The sequence below is a fragment of the Venturia canescens genome, chromosome 1 (assembly GCF_019457755.1).
Source record: "Venturia canescens isolate UGA chromosome 1, ASM1945775v1, whole genome shotgun sequence".
NCBI lineage: Eukaryota > Metazoa > Arthropoda > Insecta > Hymenoptera > Ichneumonidae > Venturia > Venturia canescens.
Window position 1 is genome coordinate 21,951,913 of NC_057421.1, and position 25,982 is coordinate 21,977,894.

The 25,982-nt window shown below is 40.8% G+C and overlaps 1 protein-coding gene across 2 annotated transcripts in view; it reads left to right on the plus strand.

The window, feature by feature from the left end:
• The window catches only part of Sema5c (Semaphorin 5c), an 85,467-nt gene that overhangs the window by 57,260 nt on the left and 2,225 nt on the right, over window positions 1-25,982 (plus strand). For both annotated transcript variants that reach the window (XM_043410916.1, XM_043410926.1), the window contains exons 4-14: window positions 18,576-18,783; window positions 20,083-20,285; window positions 20,487-20,586; window positions 20,916-21,115; window positions 21,474-21,731; window positions 21,924-22,443; window positions 23,482-23,848; window positions 23,950-24,029; window positions 24,365-24,700; window positions 24,950-25,340; window positions 25,543-25,754. In XM_043410916.1, the coding sequence (XP_043266851.1) occupies window positions 18,576-18,783; window positions 20,083-20,285; window positions 20,487-20,586; window positions 20,916-21,115; window positions 21,474-21,731; window positions 21,924-22,443; window positions 23,482-23,848; window positions 23,950-24,029; window positions 24,365-24,700; window positions 24,950-25,340; window positions 25,543-25,754 (2,875 nt within the window). The remainder of the gene's footprint in view (window positions 1-18,575; window positions 18,784-20,082; window positions 20,286-20,486; window positions 20,587-20,915; window positions 21,116-21,473; window positions 21,732-21,923; window positions 22,444-23,481; window positions 23,849-23,949; window positions 24,030-24,364; window positions 24,701-24,949; window positions 25,341-25,542; window positions 25,755-25,982) is intronic.

Genomic DNA, 25,982 nt, shown 5'->3' on the forward strand with positions numbered 1-25,982 from the left:
AACGTAAATAAAATTGCAAATATTTCGAGGAAACTTGACACGTTAGCAATCGATCAAATCCGTCAGTGTCGAAGACAATTTTACGGTCACCGCATGTATATACTTGGTCGAGCGAGTTCAAACGCTACATAAACGAATACACGAATGTGTGCGAGTGTTATATACATTGGCAAAATAGCATTTGAGTCTCTGGGTCATCGGTATGTGCCGCAGTAGCATGACACGAGGCTAAAAGACAGAAAAGAGAAAGAAGATAAGACACGTTGGTTGGTTAATGACTGCATATAATAATGGATCGGCAGAGTGTTCGATCGTCGATCCCGCTCCCGAGCTACCGGGCATTACGATCTCTCGCATTCTCGTTATTTCGATGCTCAACTCGCCTTTCACATAAACTGCCCCCTGCACTCACACTCGCGACGATTGTTGTTTGAGAATGTTTCGAATCGTGGCGATCTCGAGGTGCACATCGACGCGGAAGCGAAACTAAGAGGAATGGATTACGCGGTCCGTGAATGAGCTCCAAACGAGCGACCGTTGGACTGGAATTCGCTTGCAAATCCCTCGAAAATCCAAAACAATCGTGTGCTTTTTGTGATTCACAACATTTTTCGTTTATAATCATAATCCTACGAACGCTCAATTGCCAAAGAAGATTACGTGCTTTCCTCGTGTGAAATCTCGGTATTTTCTCACACGCAGTAGTTTCTCAGATTCGTGAAAAGAATGGAAAAGAAGCCGTAGACCGAGTTCACTTCCCCCTTGTCGTTGCAGCACCTTCGGATATGTGCCGTGTGCTTCGCGTTAGAACGACGTCGTAAGGGCGTACGGGATGGATCGAGAGAGTCGAAAACGGGGCCATTTCAGAGAGCGGAACGGTGTTGGATGTGCCGGTAGGTACGGAGTGCATGGTTACGAGAATGATTCGATCGTATAACAAGTAACGGGAGGTATATACGCGGAAGAGGTGCTCGAGATATAGTGGATATAGTCGTGAACAGACGTCGCGTCGATTGCCGGGGTTCGACAATCTTTCTTCAGAGAAAAAGAGAGGAGAACGCGCTGGGAGGAAGACGGGCAAGAAAAAAGAGAGGAGAGAGCAAGAGGTGAGACGAAAGGAAGAAAGTGCGAGAGGGAAAAAGGCAGAAAGGCAGAAAGCAATAGAGTCGAAAAGAAAGAGACCAAGATAGGTAGAGAGAATAAACAGAAACAGAATGATCGAGAGAGAGCGAGAGGCGAAAGAGATGCAATGAGGGGGCGCGAAAACCCCCGCAGGTTTGAGCCTCTTGAACAAGAGATTGGCAATTCGCCAGTTTCGCTTCTCGACCCTTTTTCTTCGTTACTCGCTTGTTATTTGTCGAGGCTCAGAATAGATCCTACATACGAGAAGGTTAAGCATACATATACGGATCTACACACCCAAATATATTACACGTATGCACCTTACGTGTGTGCGCGAACGAGCGTAATTGAGAAAAAAAAGTTTTACGCCCTCGCGTAACGGCTCCGTAGCAGCAACGGCGTCTCTTCAAAACAGCACGAGCACGGGAACGGATTATAGGGATTTGAGACGGAAAAAGGATATCGCAGACTGAAAAACCATTGGCGTTTCTCTGTAGGAAGTTTTCATAGACGAAAGGCGAAACGTAAAATCGCTCGACGAGGTAGCCAAGGAGCCTTCGTTTTCCTTTTTCATACTGCGTCTGCTCTTTTCTCCTGTCTTTCCTGGGTGTTGCAAATTGCTTTGAAATTCTCTAAAGTCTCTATTTTACAAAGCTCTCGTTCGCTTTTCGGCGCGCTGCGAATGAGACTTTCGCGACGCATCGTTTTGTAAACACCGCGATTGAAATTTCAGTACTCTTTTGCAATTACCAATCATAACGAATGTTGAATTATAAGCAGTTTTAATATAGTCATTTTCATGCTTTTTTATCTCGACAAATCTCTCGGCGATAAAAAATACAGAAATTTACAAACTCCCCAGAGTCTCCGCATTTAACTCGGCTATCTTTCATATTTTCTTTTCGTCTAAGAACCTCTGGATTGTTTTTACACGTTTACGAGTTGGTACTCACTCGTTTTTCTCCCTTTCGTCGCTTACACGTCAGTGATTGAATGAGATGAGAGGTGAGAACCGACAGTTTACGGTCACGCGATCCCGAGAGTATCTCATGGAACAACCAAGTCCTACGATATTCTTCGAAAAGGAAAGCGAGGAAAAGTACTCACGAGATGAGAAGAGATTTTATGTACGTTTGTCTTGCTATCATTATACATATTTTATCCTTTTATACTCGCATACATGTGTGTATATGTATAAACATACGATGTTGTATAAGACACGCGCACGCTGACAAATATGGTGATAAAACGTGGGTGGAACACACGAAAAAAACGCTACAGACGCGTGCCTCTCAATTCCCCTCCATAACTTATTTCGCAAGCACCGAATGATCGTCTCGCGGAGAAATCTCACGAGCAATCGGAATTCCTACTCATTAAACAAGGTATACCCGTGATCAGTGTGCTCCCACGTATGCCAAATAAAAATGACGAATTTTTTGAACATATGCCAACAGATACTATCAAATGGCGATGACATTCCGATAGTGGGTCATAAATAATATCACAATTTGACAACAACGATGGAAGAGAATCGTTCGATATAATCTGACGCATAACGCTACGAACCTCGAAATTCCATGGAACGATCGTTAAAATCGGTTTACTCGACGAGTATAACTCGTCGCAAAACAGCAAAGGTCGCCATAAGTTGGAATAACCGATTCATTTGAACCCAACGAAACTGAAACCTGCGGACGATAATTTTTCTATTTCCGTTCCTCATCGTATGAGGGAGAAGGCGCGTGTAAGTTAAGAAGAGCTCGATTTACCCGTGAAATCACAAGCTATTGTCGTAATAAAGCTACGCGCCCACGCGTCGCTCATTAACTATACGAGACTCGGGAAAACAAATTGTTGGTAAATAAAAGGGCTTTGCTGGAACGATATGATGTGAAGGATAAAACTTGCTTTTCGAATGAAACTTAAGGTAGTTCATGCACGAAATGATTTTCTTAAGAAAGTCTTGATATTTACAGAGTTTTAATGGGTAGTCGACTGACACGCACGTCGAATTTTAAAGGGTTCGTCTTATTGGTTATTGAGATGAACGTGTTTAAATAAGAAGACAAATACACAGGGTTATAGAGATGAGTAAAAAAACCTTTATCTTTCTATGTAACGAATGAACGCTTCTCATGAAGATTATGAAAAAGTACACAATAAAAATTAAGTTTATAATGAAGCTCTGGGAAAAAATTCAAGACAATTGTCTTACTATTAAGATATATAAAGATATATTACGTTAAAGATTGAACGAAGTTGGTGAAATGAGCACTCGTAACCTCACATTTGCTTATTTAAGCATTTTGTTTCTTCTTGGCTTGGGCCATTTTGGTTATAGCCTTCTGTCTTTTAATTAAGACTTTTTTCTTGATCCATTTCCCTTTGTGCTTTCCCTTTTCGCCAGGGAGGAATGAAATTTCGAGCTCAGTCAGTGATGGATCCCCGATTAATGAATGGCTTGTAATTTCATTCGCTAACAAATAAATTGGAGAAACGTATATTTAAAATTTTGAATTAATAACTCTGACATCAATTTGAAGTGATTATATATTTAATTAGGGAGTAAAAATCGACCCGATTTGGACACCCATAAAATACGATCATTCGGGCATGATCTACCTTAAATTGTGAGATACTACTGAGACTGCGCAAATTTTCAAAGTAAAAATTCAACTATTCATTCATTTCGAGCAGTCATACGATTGCGCTATCTCGTCATTAACAATGAATCGTAAAGAAGGATCGTTGAAGATTTCCATTTAAGATTTTCGTAACGTTTTCAATAAGCAACTCGGGCTGTTGACTTCTGCGGTCTCTTCTACATCTGCAAATGGTTGCCAGCTTCTCAGTTCTCTCAAGTCGCTTCTTTTTATTCCATTATTTTCGCGCGTACGATGCACAGACGAGGAAAAACTATCTCCCCTGCGTTTCTTCTGAAGAATCCCCGAGATGGTGCTCCCTCGTAACGTAAATCTCAACGACATCCACGCGAAGGGAGAGCGAGACGTGGAGAAAGAGCATAAAAGAAAATATGTGTGCGTGTGTATATTTTGTTGGAGCTTCGGTGCGAGGGCGTGGCTGTCTAATGGCTCCAGAAACGAGTATACGGCCCTTTTGTGATTCCCAGCTCCTCCGAGAGAGCAAAGAAAGACCGAGATCAACATCTCGACGTTTTAGTTTGTAAACCCTGCAGACCAGTAGCATCGCGATCCACAGCGCGTTCACCCACGCGACGCCCAAATAGCTTGAATAATAAAATATCGTTGCGGTTGATCGTCGACGACACCGCGATATGCGGTGCTGGCTTTTGGGTTTAAAGGGGTGAGCAGGAAGTCGGGAGTCTCTGTGAGCTAAAATTTAACGATTACTTCAAAATTTGGCCGAACCCAGACTTGGAACTTCAGAAAAATGAGAATAAAAGTTCGAGTTCTTCAACGGTGGCAGACAGAAATGGAAAAAATTCATTTTTACAGCCGAACTAAACTAAATTTACCACTCGAAAAAGCATGCTGTTTCACAATCCCAACGATTATTTTTCTCCTGGCCAAATGCAGTGCTATAAATCAATCCAAGATATCTTGCAAGGTGTCCCGTCTCAATGAAGTGTAAGATAAAAAATAGGGGTAAAAAGCGTTTGAGGAGGAAAGAGAATGAACAAAAAAGTGGGAAAAATGTTTAAAGTCGCGCCAAACTGACGCTCGCGACGATGGAGACCCGCACCCTACCATAACCGGTGAAACGTTAAAAATATGTGGCTAATGCGCACAATATATTTATGTACATTCAAATATATGTATCTATGTATATTGATATTCGCGTATCCGCGTCAGTGGAGCATGATAAATCAGTATCGCAAAAGCGGCAAGGATTATAGTAGATCGCGAGGCAATTCATGTCAACAGCAAAAAGTATACAGACGCGTATGCACGAGTGTGTTGAGGTTCTCAGTGTCCATGCACACGAATGCGGAGGGATCGTGATTTTACAGGAGAATGATGCGTACACCACTAAAGCCCCAGCGACGACGACGCCGAGTTGACGAGGAAACTGAAAAGACAAAAAAAATCCATAAACCAATCGTGCGGGACGCGATCGAATGGCGACTTTGGCGAACGTCAAACGGCCGAGTGTTCTACGATTTATATACATAATATGGACTCGACGACTGGATCTCCCTTCTGTATATCAAAGATCGGGAGAGAAAAAAAAGATAAAAAGACATCGACTCGAAGAGAAAAAAGGTGACGAGGTGAACGAGCCGGAGGATAGATCGATCGTGAATGATCAATGGAAACTCGCCGTAGAGATCATACCGCCCTCGTGCTTCTATTAATAGAATTGCTCTCGTGGTTATTAACCGCTTTTGCCTGTTCTCGTAGGCCCACGTTATTATGCGCCAGCCTATATTCGCAGAGTCGCCAATGACCGACCAGATTGGCACAAGATACGCTTTTCGTCTGTACATCTATATTTACATCGATCGAGTATATTTATCGTCGTCGCAAATACCCCTAATATACTTTCCAGATCACCTTTCGGTGACCCAGAATTAAATTTCATGAAGATATCACCATGTCCACACATACACATAAAATTAGGTCGAAGTAATGAAACTAAAAATTGCTACTTTCCCTCGTTTATTTAACAGTAAAAAAAGTGTTAATATTTTCCATGGCATTTATACGTCGATATATTCATGTGCAGAACGATAGTTATTCCTATTTTGATGCAGCAAACATTTGATCGATGAATATGTTGAAATTGTATACCGATAAATAAGTAACAGTTTCCAATCATTCGAATATCTCATCAAAAATTGTTTTTTCCACTTGGTTTATATGGATTGCTCAATAGTACGAGTGTAGCTCTTACATAAATAGCTGTGTACTCCTGCAAATGAACAACTCTTCATAAATAACTGTATTTATGTCAGATTGAAGGTTTATCATTCGGGGACGCATATCGAAGGCACTGATCGTGGTAGCCAATGAAAACGTTCGTTTTAAATCGACGCGGAAAAGACCATCTCGAAAGACGAGACTCCTCCACACTCCTTTCGATTGAATACTGAGCCGAAAACGTGCGAACATCGTGGCGTGTTTATTCGAATAATCTCCCTGCTTCTATTCGTCTTTTTCTCGCAAGAGATCTCCTTCGTGGCTAACCGCAATTTATATATAAGTTCGGAGAATCCCTGTACAAAAACCTGGGCTTTTCGTGGGACTGGAGCGCGAAAACGTGTAATTCGAAGATCATCGTATTCGTGTGGTGCACTACAGAAAACCGTAATTCTTTATATTTTGGGATGAAAGGTTGAAAATATTTTTTTCTGTTAATATTAGAACAGCATTTTTTAATAAGAAAATGAAAATGCAAAGGGCCTCGATCAAACCTATGCTTCGTCGGACTTGCCACGAAACTAAAAAAACCTTTTTTTAGTTTCGTGACACCGCAGCATTGGCGAAAATTTTTTAAACACATACCATTTCTTTTTCCTTTATTTGCTTCATTATATTGACGCATATTCTCACAAAAAGGTCCTTTTTTGACGGGAGTCAAAAAACGACTCAGTAATTGCTTGAATAATTACCAATTTTTTCTTCCCGCACTTTCTGTAATATTTTCACGAGTACAATGTGTGTGTGTGTGTGTGTTTATTTTCGCACTTCGTGATCTCTCTCGAGGTGCGAAATACACGTTTTCGTGAATATACAGCTGCGGGGACTTTCTTCTTTTCATCCTTATTTTATTGTTTCACCACGCCTCTCTCCTTACGTTACACTGGTCATCATCGCATTTGTTATATCTTCTCGTAAGTATACATGTGTATGACTGCATATATATGGCGACGCAAAAATTCCATCCTTCGCCGGCGTTGCGCCGTGAGAAAAGCGAATGAGTCGCGGGCGCACACGCGACGAAAGCATCCTCTGCTCTCGCGAGATGCTGCGATCGTCCAAAAAAACGAAGCACCTCTGCGGCCTGATAAAATCAAACGAGAGAATAATTTATGGATGCGGGCCTCCTTTTGCCACGAAGATCTATGCAGTACGATCCATAACGAACGACAACGATTATGGAAAATTTTGCTTCTATATTGAGATGAAAAATATTGTTCGAGCTAATGTTTTCTAAACTTGAAATGTTATGCAAGCTGAAGCCCTGAATTAAAAAATCCGATGTTACTGTAAAACGTGTAGATTCAACGGTGAAGTTTCGAGTTAATGTTCACTGGGATCGACGTGCAGATAAAACAAATTTATTGTTCATCGTAGCATGAAAAATTGGCGTGAAAGGGCCCTAAACGGTAGACTCAACGCTTGATCAAAAAAACTTTCTTCCCCCTCTTCTATACTCGGACAAGATTGATTAATATAGCGAACGATTACAAGCCCGCGAGACGTATCATCAATTCGATTGATGTACACGTTCGATAAGCTTCTGAATTAACTCCTTTCGAGTACATTACGTGCATGTGCTTATAACTCATTGGCGAAAAGAGCTCTTCGGTGACAAGTATCCGAAAAATATGTAAATTGACGAGGTGAAAAGAAAAACGTGAAAAAGTGTGCGAGTTCGCTGTGCATAAAGAAGCATGCGAAATAACGACAAAGTAATAAATTCAACGAAAACCGCACATTGCTCAGCATTCTTTAATGAAAATATTCCGCTCGTACGAGCTTGACGCTTTTGAATTTTTATTCACAATTAACTTTTTTTCTTTCTCAGTCCACCAGATATAATTACATTTCAGCAACGTTGTATGCAAATCAAATTTATGATTGCAGCGATTAAGTTCGATCGACCAAAAATTGCCAACGGCGAAAAATTACACTCGACTCGTGCACCGTACCATTTTTTAATACATATTTATTTTTGCTAAATCCGACACACATATGCCCCAGAGGTTCACACGTAAATGAATAAATATACACATTTATTGAGGCTGCGGTATCGGAGTCGCGGCGCCATCAAGTCCTGCATAAAACGCTCGTACGCAATCACACTGCGGTGTCCCTCCTGCAGTCTCTGCCAGAGCTCATATCAAACAAATCCTGTATTCCTCCATACTAATACAAACTCAGTCCTGTACGTTTAGATCCCCTGTAACAAATCCTCCTCGACTGTCAACTCAGACGCTCGATAATCTCCATATTCGACTGCTTAAAATCCATCAACCTTGTTTCAGTCTTTCATCCCCCAAATGCTCTCGCGTTACGACATCCATTGACGCAACCACTCTCATTCTGACGATAACGAACATTCGAATACTCGCAGGAACAATGAAAAATTGAGGAGCCGAGAAACACGAAAAAATTTGTTGAACCGAATTGAAAACGAATTGAAAAAAAAAAAAAACGAAAAAAAAAAAAAAAAAAAAAAAAAAAAATTGAAAAAAAAAAAAACGAAAAAAAAAAAAAATTGAAAACCGAAAAAAAAAAAAAAAAACAAAACGTGCTTTTGTTTTCCTCGCAATTCTACGCGGTCTAATGGACGCTTCCGCAGCTCCCGTGGTATCGGCCCCGCCAGGGACACCGTGTATGCATGGATTTATGGACATTGGTTTATAGATAGGCTCGTATAAATGTGGGATTTTTATCGCTGCCCATTTAATGGACAGGTCGTCATACCGAAGTGTGCAAAGAGTAGAATAAAAGAGCCGACGGCGCAGTGAGAAAGAAAAAAAGGACGCGTGTTCCGTCCGCGCACTCGCACGTGTAAATACGATCTCGCAGTGCTAAGATGTGTATTATGTGCACTCTCACATTACACATCGCGCACTGCACGCTCGTTGAACGCCAATGCCGCTCTTATCCTGTGGGAATATAAGTATACGTTGGTCCATATCTTACAGAAGAGTGAAAGGACCACAGACTGCACCATAAAACTCGTCGATCTCTCCTCCTGCACTTTCCTGTGCATCTGATATAGAACGTTACGAATTTCCTTGAAATGTCTCCATCGCTGCGTGCTAGACTAACGAAGACGGAGAAAAGGCCCAAATCCACGGAGTCGATGACTCGAACGGTCTGCAAAGTAGAGCGGAGGCAAAATTTCGTAATGGATCGAAGGTTGCGGAGTTTCGGATGACGCTGAGGATGAAAGCGTTGAAAATGCTCGCAAGATTTTTCCTCGTGTCTCGCGATCACGGTATCACGATCACGATGAAAAGCAATTTGTTGGAAAGAAAGTGTGCTTAAATCACTGTTGACTTCGAGTACGAACCGAATCAGAGCTGATTAAAGAACAAATTGCTACTTTTGGAGTGAATTTTTTTCATAACACTTGAAATTCACCGGGAATCGAGGAGTGCAATTGGTTCGATGAAACGTGAGAGCGATCTCGAACAAGGCGACAGGGCCTGGCGGCATGTGGGGACGTGGGCCGAGCGCTCGAAATCGGCCCACACGTTCAAGCACCAGTTACCTCAAAACTACATGCATATTTGATCGTTTCCTATCGGACTTATTAATCTCGAAAAATATACCTCTTTGCCTGAATTTTCAAAGGGGAAAAATACTCGGATATTATACCCTTTGGAAAATTGACGAGCTTGCGGATACTTTCCAAGAGCATTATCGCGATGAGGGCACTGAAAAAAGACATTGCGGCAAAAGAGACTTGGACGGTGTGCGTGGATAACGCGGCGACGTCATCATTAACGATGATCCAGTTACGCAATGTAATTGCCTGAGTAATTTAGCCAACGACTCGTTAATCGGGTTCTTAATGAGCAAGAAAAATCGTCGGGTTGACAGAAGCGTGCGAGAGCAAGAAGGAGCGAACAAGAGAAAATGTGCTTGTGACGAGTCCACAACTTTCCCAATAACGTCGATGGCGACACTCGGCTTTTAGTGAAGGTTTTATCCGCCTACGAGTCTCGCATACCCTTACCATTGAGACGTAACTCCAAGGACGCTGTTTTCTTCGCGGAGCTGGTAACATGATTGAAAATTTATGTTCCATCGTTATTTATTAAAAGCTGAAAATCCATTGATTTTTCCGATACTCGGTTTGATCAATCGAGACTCATTTATCTTGATGTAAAATTGTGACGGGAAATTGACCAGCTTCACCAAACCGTTTCGTTCGCGCAAGAACATAAACGCCTCGGAAATTGCTCCCTGTTAGTTTTCCATAAAATCACGTATAAGGTACGATCGATCTTTTTGTCGTTTATTAATTAGCTCATTTGATAGTGGAAACGGGGATTTTACACTCGCAGACGTCCAGGTCGAATAAGCAGAGCCGCGAACGTTTTCCTGTTAATGGCTTCTCGTGTATGAAACACAGCTTTTCGCTCCTACGACGGACACCTCGACCTGTCTCCGTGTCTAGACCTTATGTGCAGGTGCCTGTCTATGGTTTGCCAATACTTATCTGATACCCACGATATCCACTTGGCAGGAGGTCTAACGTTATATCCATCATAAATACATTTGTGAAAAAGTAAAAAGTAGACGAAGTCGTTTGTCATGTGCTCGGATCGCGTGTGTTTTTTTAGCCTTCATCATTACAGAAATAGCCTTGATTTTTGTACTTGCAACTTCGATCACATTTTGTCGCTATTACCAAAATTCATTATGGAAATTTCGTCTGGAACAGTCGGCCAGGAGTTAAGGTGGAACGATAGCATATATCAAAGTAGAGAGATTTTTATGCAAATTGGTTCGAAAGTGTGTAAACTATTTGCTCATGAAAAACGGGTTCGATCATACCGTTTCTGAGAAAATTGAATTAGTTTTTTACATTGGATCTTATGGAAAAACGTAAAAAAACGCAATAAAACATCGAAACACTACTAATAAAAAGCCACTTTTTGATGAAATTTTTTGACGACACTTTTTGGTGCAAAAGAAAATGAATGAACGAAGTTTGTCTCTCTCTCTCTCTTCTGGTGGACACAGCTTCGAAAGCGGCGATGTCGCATCGATCAACGCACCCTCGTATAGCTGTATATATAAACGGTGCGACTTACAGCTTGCCCTCGAGCTTGAGCAGAGCAGCTAATAGTCAAAAACTGCAACCAAAACCTTGAATTATTGCGGTCAATGTTTGATGTTTTGAAATATAAAAGAAGAAGCTTTTTTCGCCAAAATTAGCAACGTTACGGTTGATATAGTTATTTTTTCATGTAAAATGAAAACCAAAAACTAAATTCACGTGTAGTTGGTAAGACGAGAGGCTTCCATATTAAAGCATAGGAGTAGCCCTCCCACCGCCTGCCCCGCAAAAGAGGAACCGTTCTGTCTTAAAGGGCATCCAAAAAAGGCATCAATGGAAGAGACGAAACGATAAATTTTAATGTGCTGCACACTGTCTCCATTATGTGCTACGAGGTCTTACCCTAATGCATACAACATTTGAAACTTTACGTCTCGCAGGTTAAAATACGATTTGCTAAATTCTACCTGCGCCCAAGTGTGTGTATGCGCCCATTTTTACGGTCATTCAACGGTTTTAATAACTGCTCGACTGTTTCTCTCTCCATGTAAGGGGGAAAGGTTGAAAAATGAAATCAAAATGTTTTGTATTTGCTTATTACGTTGCTTTAGTGGAGTGTAACCATTCATTGGTAGCTCATTGTTACTCATTGGAATAAGGTACACAGTAAAAATCCACCGAGCCTTCGAACCTATCCACGTGTGTCGAGAAAACGACGACTACGATCGATGTTTAGTCTAGACGTTGCAGAACCAGAACCACAGAATCAGAGTAGCTCTTTCGCTATTAAATGCTCGCAAAGAACAATAAGCGTAAGCTTAGTCCGGAGAACGAGAATGTGGAGCTTTATCAACTCCTTGTGCATACAGAGCGTGACATCGTCGACTAATGTTCTGAGCGTGCTCTCTCTTACACCTCCGACGAGTTCAAATCAACGTGCGTTATACGGGCTGTCCAAACGGAGACTGAAATTCAAAGAGAAAAGAGAAAAAATTATTCTTAAGGGGGAATATCAGTGTGAAAAAAGAGCTTGGACGCAAAAGAGCTTCCGTATGGTCCAGGGATAGCAGACTAATCGGTAAGAACTTGTTTTGTATTAATATTTAAGTTACATCATTCAATTTTATCCTCTTAAAACATTAAACACGTTTTTCTGGGAACCATGGTTTTTGACCGGGTTGACATATCAAATTTCGTCCAATCGACTTCATTCAAAAAGAATTCTCTTCAGAAAACTTATCACTGTCGTCGCATCGTAGAGTTTCTCTTTAAATTGTTGACTTTTTTTATTAACAATTTACTGCAAAATATTTGTGTAAAATTCTAATTTTTTTTTAAACGGACGCCATTTTTTTGCTTGTCAAAATTTTCAATTTTCCTACGATGCTGCGATAGCTATACCATTATGATTTAATAATCTTTTTCGATTTTTCATTTCAGATGCTTGCTGTGGCACTTGTGCTGTCAACCGTCCCGGAATCTTTTTTCGAGACGCCATTTTGCGACCGCTTCTCTCCTTAATAAAATGTACTAAAAATTCCTTGCATACTTCATCACTTCAATAATTAATACACAACATTTCAAATATTTTGATCGAGCACTTTTTAAAAAAAAAAAAATCCCAAAAAATACCTCATTTTTCAGCCTCCGTCACACTGATCTTCCCCCTTAATTTTATAGAAATGATTTTCCACCATTAACACCGATACTGAAGTAGCTTTCGGCAAAAAAACAAAGCCGAATCTATAGTGCGTTACATATTTGTAATATTTGAATATTAATTAATTTTGTTTTTGTTTATCCAATAAGAACTTAGAATCAACTGAACATTTGTAGAGAGAAATGAGTCTAAGAAAAAATGAGATAAATAATCCGTCACCCCAAATGAAGAGCTCCAAGAGTTGGGACTCCTTGTATAAAATATGAGAGCCTCTGTTATTAGACAGGTAAACAGAGATACGCGTATTTGCACCTATGGCTAATTTAACTGGCTGCATATATGTTCTCTCAGGTGCGAGAGAAAGTGCGTGTATAATGTGGGCCCGAGCGCCCCCTGCGCAAAGTGCGTCGAAACGAGCAGGCGATCCGGAGAGAACACTTGGGAGACGCCGAGAGAGGAGCGCGTGAGCGCGCGGCGCCACGATTTGCATTCCGATACCGATTCACTCCTTCGGGCTACGACGTGCTCGTGCACCGTAACTATTTCTCGTCCACACAGTTCCTGATAACGTTTTATGCTCGCTCCTTTCTCGGCGATCGTCGTTTGACTAAAAAATCCTTAAACTTTAATTTTCTTATTGAACAATCGGAGTATTCGCTCGGCGAGCTCAGCGCTCGAGCGTTCCAATCGATTATCCATTTCAGTCGGAACTGCTGGTTATTTATCTGCATTTTTTCATTGCGAATTTTCCATCGCTATTCCGTGGCGTCACATTCATTTTAACGAGTGCTCGCTTCTCTATACTAACGAAATGTAGAATATTTATTAAAGAAACTAGATGAAAACGAGAAAAGGAAATGGCAAGTATGAAAAAACAAGAAAGTCTTGCTCAACGCTGGCGAACGTTGCGAACGGGCGAGGGATCTCCGTAACATCGCACAGACTCCCTCACAGAAACTCTATCACAAATGAGAAACTTCAAAGAACTCATATTTGTATGTGTCCACCGTTTTACCTTCGCGTTTTCCAGAGACACATTTATTGAAAAATATGAATGTAAGAGGACAGACGTGGCGAGACGAAATGTTCATAGCGAACAGCAATTTTGCGTAGGCGCTTCTCTCGTTCTCTCATGCAGCTATTCGAATCTCGAAATTCTTGTTTTTCTGCTACTCACTCGCTCCATGTTACACTCGATCACTAGCGATTGACAAAAAAAACGATAAACTACGTGTCCACAAAACGTGTTCCGTTACTGCATGAAAGATCGAATGATTTCAGCCCTTAAGGATTGAATAATGATTGAGCAGTTATCGGAAAAAACGTTAAAATTCTGAAATTGAAACTGTGGCTACGAAACAAATGAAATAGCAGCAACGAAACGTCGAATTGAATTTGTTGTTTGTGAATTCACACGGAGCTCGGTCCTGTAACGAATACTTTAACTCTCATATTTGAGTCCGAGCGCAAAAAGATGAGAGGTACACCCTCCTCCTCTGCTGGTCCTCACTGAGTAGGAAGTAATCTGTTTCAATACGAGCCACTCACGAAGAGATAAGTATAGTGGTCCAAAGCGCCGAGAAAGCAAGAGGGAGAAGGAGAGAAAATGGAAGAACGAGTGATAGAAAGAGAGTAAGAGAAACGAAAGAGTCTCTTGGGAGCGTGCACATAACACGAATGTACACAATCATACTACGTGCACGAACAATCTTCGCACATCTCGCAATTGTTGAACATATGTTAGCGCTTCAATTGAAGGATCCAGCTAGAGACTGCCACTTGGAGGAGTGACAAATAATTCATTCACCAAGGTTATATATTGTGACAGGAAAAGTAAATTTGATTATTATTATTGTCATCATGATTTTTGAATTTTGCAATATTTCGTCCCTTGAATTCTAAACAGCTTTACGTGCATAGCAAAAAGTGTTATTCGTCACGTCAGACCAGCACTTACTCACAAGTGGAAATGTATTGTACATCTCAAATTTTCACTGTCAGCATAGAGAAAAAGACTTTTGAGTTTTTTGAATAAAAGATATGGGTATTGGTATTTTTACTATGGTGGATAGAACAATTTTTTCCCTCATTTTCTCGTCGTTTTACAGTAGTGAGTGCTGGAGGCAGGAGTCCTGACGGTGTCGACAAAAAAATTCTGCAAAGAATCTCGATTCCTCGGAAATCTCGAGCTCTTTCAAATAGGAGGCAAGAACTCGAGTGATGAAGTTGTAGGTATTGTCAAGGGTATCATTTCCACGTTCTGTTGATTCTTCATTCGCTCTAGATTCTCTTACTCACTCTGACGTCAGTTTCTTCTCGTTCAGCTCTTTTTACTCTCATTATTATCATCATGATTATTATCAGTAGTAACAGTAGAGTGTTTCTCATTTTATTCTCTTTACCAATGAAAATCGTAACTTCACCTAATAGACAAGTTTTTGTTGAGAATAATCATAACACAAGTGAAGCATGTTACAAGATATCCATCGTCTTTCGTTTCGAGAGATCGTGCTGAAACCGTTGATAGTATCACGACTGTAAAACGATGTATAAATCTATACGTACTATGCATGGCGACGTAAGATATATCAGGAACGCGCGGTGGAGTCTTGTGTTTCGTTACTTTTATGTACATTACGTGTGTACTTCAAAGAACATCTGAATAGACAGTCCGTCGACTGTCTGCTCAGATGTTCAGCTCGGCAATGCGCATCGTAGTCTAATTTCTAACATATGGAATAACTATGAATATTTTTCAAAGTTATAGGCAGAAAAATATCTCTCAGAAATAGAAAGGAAATAGCTTGTACACGAATGTGTGAAATCTCTCAATTGAAACTGCGATAAACGCTGCGTTTTACATGGATAAAAAAAGGTGAAGCTGCGGACGAAACTAATTAATGGCTTTTTTCTTCGCGATTACAATTAACGATAATATTTTGCTTGAAATTTATTCGTCACTAAAAGCATCATAGACAAATAAATGTCACCGAGCACTCAAGCCTCGTACATAGTTTATGAATATTACCCACAATCATATAAATGTGTAAATGTATCGAAATACATAAACGCTCTTGCTACTGGCATTCGATAAGGCAATTCAGAAGCCTCGTTCGATAGACGTACGTTGTAGCCTATTTATGTACAATCTTCTCATATTCTATGTAGATATGAAATATACGCTATATGCGTGTAGATTGAAGCACAGGTAGGCAACGAGCCGATTTCGCTATCTTACCATTTTATTAATTGGCCGTGCACGCAACCGGCTGCTCGCGCCCGCGCACTTATATTCCACTTAATAATAATTATATTCTTGTTCTCTCTCTCTCGCTCTTTTTCAGCTCGGACTCTCTTTCTCTTGAGGCCATTTTACCTCAATCTCTCTGGTCCAGGGTTCCCTGTTCGGTCTCGCGATCACGACGCGCCCACGTAGGCGCCATAATATCCCCCGTTGCCGGTCTGCCCGGCGTTTCACGGGGTCTCACGATTATACTCGTGTCCTTTGATGTCGCCAGCAATCAAATCTTACAGCTTAGCCGCCAGAAAATATGGCGATTGAGAGGTTAAACTTTTCCCTTCTTTTTCATCTGCCGAATTCTCGAGGTGCAAAAGAAGAATTTCTAGTGTTTCGTGACACGCGTCCTGACGCCGACACACCTCCCTTGCGCAACCGTAGCACTGTTCCGTGTATTATGGAAATTTTGAAAGTCCTAGTTCGCGATGTTTACACGCGGCGAAAACCAAGTAAAAATACGCCAATTCGTTTCGCGCTGCGTAGAAATTTATAACGAATCAAAATCGTCTTGGAACGCGTGAAACTGAAATATTCGATTTTGGGTTTCTATGAAGGCGATACGAAAGAAAAACAACGGCGAGTCTGGTGATTTATAAAGTGCAACAATTCGAAAAATGTCGTTTGTCTGTGGCGCCGCGTTTGAGAAATCGTGACTCGAGCGTGATTGTCCCACGCGGATTCGTGCACACGACCTTTTACAGAAAGCCCGCGCGAGAGCAGAAAAACGATGGGAAAAAAACGGTGGCGCGTGAGGAAGAAACGTGGAAGAAGAATGTGCTCCGTAGATTGAGGTGACAAGTAACTCGCGGGGAATTCTTCGTATCCACAGGGCTGAAAGATCCGTTCGACGAGTACTACTGCAAGCTCGTGTCCATTAGAATCCCGTAACTCGTGTTCAACGTGCGAAAAATTCATCACTGTAGGAGTGATAGAGAACCAGAAATCAAGAGAAAAGCAAAAGGAAGGATAGAAACCGAATAAAAAATTCCTCGAAAAAACCCATAAATTCGTTTGTAACGAAATCCAAAAAACAGAGAAAAAAGAACACTAAAGCATCATTTATTAAGGTAGATCGAAATGAAGAAAATTGAGAAAAAGAGTAAAATGAAAAATGAATACGAAACAAAAAAAAAAGTAAAACTAACAATTTACCTACAACATGAGGCCCTAGATGAAAGATGAGAAACGCGAAAAACAAAGAGAAAGAGAGAACAAAAAAGTGATAAAGATATTTCTCTTGCAAAACCTGCAAGTCCCTTATAATAACTTTTATACCTACGTCGAACACCATGTATGTTCGATAACGCTTATCCGTGAGGTGTCTCGCTCCCCGATCCTTTGAGAAAATAAAAAACGGATCAAGAGAGAGAGAGAGAGAGAGAGGGAGGGCGGGAGGGGGGGGGGGGGGGGGGGAGGTAGAGCGATTGAAATGCATACAGGAAAAGAGAAGTAAGAAAGTGCGAAGAGGGAGCCGAAAAAATCTGGATTCTCCAGGTCTGCGACAAGTATACGAGGCGACAGAGAACGTTGTGAGTTTATATACGAAAGGATATCTTTCAAGCGCCAACGCCAAGTTATTTATAAGTCGATAATAATTTATTTATCGCTACACATTGCCACGCGGTGTTGAGGCCACGTCGCGAGCCACAAAACTTCACGTGGGCCACACGCCAGTAAGAAACACATGAGAGATTTGAAACCCTGCATACAAGCATAAGAATACTCGATGCCTTAATTCCAGCAAGCTTGAATAAAACCTTCTCACAGGCTTTATAGATCGATAAAAGTTTCCTTAGAAATATCGTCTCGAATTTTATTCGTTCGGTTAGGCATTTAAAAAAAAAAGTAATTTTTACACATTTTTTGCCAAAGACCTGAAAAAAGGGAGAAAAACATTTCTATTTGCTGAATGAATTTTCTAAGCCGCAGACTCACGACGGTGGCTCCAGTTTATTTTTTGTTACTTTGTTTTTCTCTGTCACCTTGTTGCTCATAAATCGAAACCGACGAGATATTGGGAGCCTCGCGTATACCTATCGACTTTCGCCTACTCGAGGGACTTTACAGGTATGTCCAATCGATCGCATATGTGCACCGACATAGACAAGTCAAGTGGGACGAAGGCATACGGAATGTCACTCTGGAAAGAAGTATTGCCGGGACTTTGTGCGTGTGCCAAACACTTTGCTCTCCTCCCGATATTTCAACAGGATAAAGTAGATCCTTGATGTATCGCGAGGCTGCACCGACTCTCCCGGTGTCCCCGTCCAACGCCCATGAGAATCTCGGACGAAATTACTCCCGGAATCTCCCAGGGAAACGTCTGGAGCTCCATGGCGAAATAACATTCTGAATCTTCTCGAATTGATATACTTTTTTGCTCCCCTTGGTTAGAGTACGAAAAAAATTATCAAAAGTGAATTGTTTTTCATATTTTCTGTCGAAGTAGAAATGCAAAATTATTTTCTCCTTCGATTTTTACGTCAAGCTTTTTCGTGATGAAATTTTCAAAAACTGTCAACACGAATTTCATCTCTTTTTCAGAGATAATCTCTATCGCTTGACCCTCGATGCACTCAAGCCTCTGGAACACGCAACGTGGCCTGCACCACCAGAGAAAGCTTCGGTATGCCAGGACAAAGGTCAAACCTCGCAAGATTGTCACAATTACATCAAAGTATTACTGAGCAATGGCAAATCCCTATTCACCTGCGGTACCAACGCTTTCAGTCCGCAATGCACGTGGAGAGAGGTAAATACACTCACACCGAATCACGCCATTCTACAGGATTAACGAATGAGGAATTCGAAAATTTTTTAACCGTTTAAACAAAACTGTACAAATCTCAAAAACTCAAAGTTTTTACGGCGAATAAATGAATTGCTTTATTATTTTGTAATACCCAAGGACTCGCTCAGGAAATGCGAAACGCTGAATCAAATTTATGTTCAATCATAACGAACGGTTTACCCAGAAATCCATTTGTATTCGTTCCACTATTTTTTTTTTTTTTGCATTTTGGATAATTGTAAGATTTCATCTGCCAAATAAATTTTCATTTTCCCACATACCGCTCACTGAAACTTGACAACAAATTTGATATTTGCGGTTTGAATTTGAGCAAGGACTTAAAAGAAGTTTTTAGTGCCTCATCTCGATACTTCTAATCGAAAACGTATACAATGTTTTCCTTGTTTACAATGAATTCCTCGGGCTCGAATGATGCGGTAAAAGGCGTTGAAATTGTATAAAATAAGAGGAATATTGTGCGTCGTGTACATTTTCTTCGATGCAGTTTTATTATTATTAGCTCATAAACTTTTATCCTCTCTCATACAAAACAAAATAACGCGTAATGAATTCAAGTCTTTCTCGACTACTACTCGAGCCTGAAAATTTGCATAACGACGACGACGACAACCACATAGACTATCGCGAAACCCTGATAACTATCATTTAGCCCACAAAATACTCGACTTTATTGGAAAGATCTCAGCAATTGTTGTAATGTCAAATTTACTGTCTTTATTTTTTTTTTTTCTGAGAAAACAGACGAAAACATTTGCAATATTAAAAATGTACAGACAAAAATTTATGACTGTTGCACGCTGAAAATGAAATTCGTAATAATAATATTAATGAAAATGAAACATGCTGTCAAACAAGAGGACAAGAATTTAAATGAAGCACGCAAGATTTATTTGAGACAAAAATAGCTCTGCTCGGAGCCCATGACCTTGGTCATCCAGCGGGTTAGCACGCCTATACAACACTTTTTTATTACAATTGCATGAATCAAAAGCGTCAACGAACTTCGTCAACGAGGTCGATTGCGACCTCGAGGAAGCGCGGACGGTGACCGTGAGATGAGAGCGATGGATCTTTTTTCGTTTCGCTGAATACTTAACGTCGATCAATCAATCATCGTAGTTGATGTAAAATGGTCCCCGTTCCCCCCCCCCCCCCTCCTCCTTTTTTTAGACCCACCGATATTGCTTTAACGTGTTTCCTTATCACAGTTCGTACGTTTTTTTTTATTTTCATGAATAGATCGAGAATATAAACACGGTGACGAGTCGAGTGTCCGGCGTGGCAATGTGCCCGTACTCACCTCACGCTAACGTGACAGCTCTTTTGGCACGTGGAAATGCTGGCCTCTTCGCTGGATCTTCGACTGATTTTTCAGGCGCCGATCCCGCCATTTATCGCACCCTCGCCTCACCCAATCTTCGAACTCATCAATACGATTCGCGGTAAGAGCGAGAATCCCCGATTTGTCGAGTCCCTAAAATCCATCCGGAACATAAAAAACGCACATTCGCGTCCTGAAATGGATTTCGAAGGAATTTGTAAATTCGTAGAATTTTACTAAAGTCACGAATACGGAGAAGCCCATCATCTACTTTCGTGCAATTCTTTTCATTGATATTTTTATGGTTCAATCTCCCCGTCAGGTGGCTCAACGATCCCCAGTTCGTGGGAAGTTTCGAAACCGAAGAGCACGTGTACTTCCTTTTCCGTGAATCAGCTGTCGAGTACATCAATTGTGGAAAGGTAATGAACCCAATAATACTTTCAACTGAAGCACTGACAATGAGAAAAATCGATCTGCTGATGCAGGGACATCTATTGACAAGCTCAAAAAGCAGTTTATCCACTTTTTCGATTCTGTGAAAATTTGGAGCAAAACAATACCAACTCCGCCATCATAGAAATTTCATTTTGAAAAATATATTTTGACCTCTTGACATGCTTCGTGAAGTTTCTCATTTTCGACAACACCTCACGACATCGCAAACAAAATTTTACAAACAATTTCTTTCAGTTTTTTCCTTAACAAATAAATATAATAGTAATAAACAAAATTTTTGTTATTTTTGTAGAAAATATACTCGAGAATAGCTCGAGTTTGTAAGGAAGACCCGGGTGGCCAGACGATGATGAGAGACACATGGACAACCTTCAGTAAGGCGCGTCTAAATTGCTCACTTCCGGGTGAATTTCCGTTTTACTACGACGAAATACAGGGAGCAGCTTATCATCCTGACGAGGGTATTATTTATGCAACTTTCACTACCCCGAGGCAAGTGCACGAATAATCCAGCTCATTTATTATCCACGTCATGCAATTTTCTCTCTGTGCTGATGTTTTTTTTCTGATTTTATAATATCGAATATTTTTGTCTCACACGCTTTCCTACTTCGAGTGTCAGGATATGGGGTAATCGTAGTTTATTAGTGACAGTTCATTAAAGTAGTGAAACATGCTTGGAAAATGAAGCATCAATTATTTCGAATCGTCAGCACCATCGACATCATTTGCGATTTTAGATTCGTTGAAAAACGTAGAAATTACTGTGTGCGAATAACGGTAGTTCTTTCTCATTAACGCGAAGTTTAAAATTCATGTTAATAATTGAAAGAATATTGTGAACCAACAGCAACGCGATAGCGGGCTCGGCTATTTGTGCCTTCAACATGTCCGCCGTGGCTGCGGCATTCAACGGGCCATTCAAACATCAAGAACATTCGGGAGCGGCGTGGGAGAGAAAACGCGTTGCTAATCACAACCGTCAACACTGCGGCTCGTCGGTGAAAAATGAGCCGCATCAGCTAACGGAAAATCAAAGATATCAACTTATGGACGACTCGGTTCAGAGTACGAGTCTCCTTCCTCTCCACACGGCAACCTTGGAAAGGTAAAATCTGATTTTGCTCGAGTCAAGTGACATTGCATCGGTTTTACTGTACGGGAATAAATTCCAACTGATCTTTCCTCGGAAATGAGACTTTTAGTAATGTTTCTGGAAGGTGAAACATAGGCGCGAACTTTAATTTCCTTCTTTCGATAAAAATGTTAACATTTTTCATTTATTGTGTAATTTCGTTAGATTCACGCACATTGCGGTCGACGTAACACCGACGAAGCTCCATCGCGGCGTGACAATTCTTTACGTCGCGACGGTGACCGGTCTAGTGAAAAAAATAAGCGTTTTGCCCCGAACCCAAGAAACCTGCATCGTCGAAGTTTGGGGTCCCCTGCCCTCGCCAGCTATGACCTTGCAATTTCTCAAAACCACCATGTCCCTTTACGTGGGAATGGAGACGGGTCTCTTGATGATACCGGCGGTCCAATGCCATCGGCACAGAAATCGTTGGGCTTGCTTGAACGCCCAAGAACCGTATTGCGGCTGGAACGAGTATTTGATGAAGTGCGAAACGGCACCGAATCAAAATCATCTTGCCAATCATTGGCTACAGGACGTCACCAAATGTCCCGTTCTCACAGACCCTGTTGACGGTGGATGGAGCGCCTGGAGTCCTTGGAATTCCTGTCAACACGACATCACTGAACAGACAGCCGGACGATCAAGATATCATGCAAGATCGCACATGGATAATGGCCCAGAGGTGAATATTAATTAGCTTCGGATGGCAAAGAATTGTCTCATGTGAAAACACCAAAACTCTTCGACTCGGATGCCTACTTTGTTTGACGATTATTCCTTCGATTTTCATGCGATTTAGAACTACTGAATCAACTGTAAAATTTTGGAATGTTTGTGGAGAAAAAAAATGAAAATTAGTGATTCACTGATATTTCTAAAGTTCCCGAAGGCATTTATCTTGACTGTAACTACTAAAATAATTCAAAAAAATGATGCAAATTAAAATTTGCAGCATTTTTTTTGTATACAAGGAAATAATGTATTTTCTCTACCTTCTTTTACGAACTTTAATTTATCTCTTTGTTTAAATCCATTAAAAAAAACTGAATGACGAGCCATCAGAAAAAACAGTTTGCAACTTTCAATATTCATCGTTTTTCTATTTACATTGAAATTAAATAATTCCGACAACTTTGCTGGAAATTATAGAGGAAGTACATACTTATACACAATATCTTACAAAATTTCAAAAAATTGAAGCGGTTAGACGATTTTTTGAAAAACTCATATTTTCGTAATATGTCTATTTAAAAAAAAAAAATTATTAATAAATCTTAAATTTTTCGCAAGTTAGAGCATCGACACCCTTTTTATGAAAATTTCAAAACGTCGTAGGATTTATAATTTTCTACAAATTCTGACAAAATTATCAGAGAATGAAGAACTTGTATAGATTAACATCTGTGCAAAACGGTAGCTCTGTATCTCAAACCATTTCCGAGTTATAAGCGTTTTAATTTTGCAGTGCACATACACACACACAGACACACACATACACACATCCGGACATTTTTTCTAGAAATGATTTTTCGATGTTTTGGAACATTTTGAGCACATTGACACTGAAAACTGGAAAAAAAAAAATTTCATCGTCACAAAGCTTCCTCTATGAGGAAGCAAAATCAACAATTAGAAAACAGATGGAACAGCAAACATTAAAATTAGTAAATGAAACGATGCAACTTGATTTATACAAATTTTTTTTTTCTCCGATCAACAGAATCCCGATTCGTGCCAATGTCAAACTCGAGAGTGCAATAATCCACCCCCGCAGAATGGCGGCGTTGGTTGTACGGGCGCAAAAGTCAAAGTAGCGAATTGCACGGTCCACGGTGGTTGGACAGCGTGGTCGGCGTGGTCAGCCTGTTCACAGACCTGTGGTCTCGCCATAAAAACTCGTAGACGTTCGTGCACAAATCCAGCCCCTGCATTCGGCGGTCGAGTTTGCCTTGGTCACGATCACGACGAGATTGTTTGTATTGATATCCAGCCGTGCTCGGCTCCTGCCAAAGTGTCACCTCCGCCTCAAAATGGGCAATGGTCCTCCTGGGGACCGTGGAATTCTTGCTCGCGACCCTGCAACGGAGGTAAATTTACAATTTCCAAAATCAAATCGTCCCTGCTCTTCGAATTTGTCTGAAACTTGAATTATCTAATTATCTAATAATCTTCCCGGTGAATTTCGCAGGTGTGCGTATGCGGAAAAAGACGTGCGATAAACCGTCTCCCGGTGAAGGCGGTGCCGAGTGTCCTGGTTGCGGATATCAGGTATAAATTATTTCTTCTCATCGCTGAAGAAGAAAAATCAATTAATAACGTTTTATTATCATTGTGAACTCCACAAAGTCTAAGCAGCTTCATTGCCCATTTGTAAATTACAGAAAATAAAGCTAACATGAGATAAAATTATGAGCAATACCTTAATCATTCTGAAATAATGACAGTTTGGATCGATTTTCTTGATTTTACAAATTTCAACATAAAAGAAAGAGAAAAGATAAATTCGCTGACGACATCCATAATCTGGACAAATTTTAATTTGACTGATTTTATCCAACCATAATATTATTCATTTGGAAACTGAATGAAATTGTTCGTTGCAGGTCGAAGAATGCAACACTCATCCGTGCACCGAGACAAAGCGTTTCTCGGGTTGGACTCCATGGTTAGCGGTGAACGCGACTCTGCAGTCAGCCAATTCTGGTTACACCGAGAAGCGTTTCCGCTTCACGTGTCGTGCTCAAACCGACGATCCCTCCAGCGTGCGTGTTCAGTTGGCCAAAGAGGAAGAACGATATTGTCGGAACGACGGATCTTGCCTCCGAGGAAATCCGAATAGCAATAGCATGAACTCGGAAGTTAGCCCCGATGGTGGATGGAGCGAATGGTCTTCGTGGCTCCCCTGCAACCAAATTTGCGGGGGCGGATCTCAAGAAAGGGTAAATACTCACAATCTCGCTTGTGACAGATTCTTGTGCGAAGAAAATAGTTTTACCTTGAAAAATGAATTTACACATGAAAAACTCAGCATTTTTCAGAATTAGCTGCTTCCGAGGCTGCTTCTGGGATCTAAAAAAACTCCTAAAAATGAATTTATCGCAAAAGAATATCGAACTGATATTTCCACATTAATCGATTGATTTGTGACGTTTTTTCCATCCATAATCAATGAAATGTCTGCTTTTAAGGTGAGACAGTGCGAGTCCCCACCGTGCGAAGGAATGTCAAAGCAGACTCGAATATGCAACACACATGCGTGCCGGAGTGGAAACTTGGGTAACGAGTGGTCGTGTTGGACCGACTGGACTGAGTGTTCGGTCTCCTGTGGAATCGGTATACGGACGAGAAGTCGTGAGTGTCTAAGCTCAAGCGACTGTGAGGGCCCGAGTACGGTCCGCGAATCGTGCGAAATGCCGAGCTGCGAATCCCTCCAGGGATGGGACGAGTGGACGCGTTGGTCACCCTGCGAAGGGGCGGAAAAACAATACCGAAAACGTCAGTGCCTTCAGCCCGGAACTGGCACTTGCCAAGGTCTCAGTAGAGAAATCCGCGATTGCCTTTCTGAAAAAATCATAAATGGTACGTTTTCGACGTATTTTTTATAAGGAATCAATACACATTGAATATTTTTAGGTAACTCAACTCGGATTTGAGTTGATCGTTCCGGTGCCAGACCCAAATATCACAAATAACTTGAGAAATGTCACTGAGCATCGACAATTTCCAGAATTTCCTATATCTTCGAATTTTCATGAAAATAATTTTTTCTTAATCCTCTTAGATATAACCTCGAACGCATTGCCCCGAAGCATCGAAGCGGCTGGAGTATCAGTCGGTGCGGTAGTCGGAGGCTGCATTGTTGGCTTCCTCATCGGTCTGGCTCTCGCAGTGGTGGTTTGTTTTCTTTATCTGAAAAGAAAAAAGCCACTAATACCCGGTAGTCCTCACTACATCAGCAAACAAAATCCATACGTGTCCGTACCACTCAAAGAGGTAGGCTCGATTCAATTTATTTATGCAATTATAAAACTGATGCAAATATGAAATGAGTTTGACTGATAAATTAAAATTATGAATAGTTCAAATATGATTCTCGAAATCTATGAAAATTCATGTGAGTTGGTTGATTTACAGTGAGAATTTTTTTCTTTTCTATCGGTTGTAATAATTATCAATTCTGGATCCCAAAAAATAGAAAAATTACGTTTGAAATGATTAAAC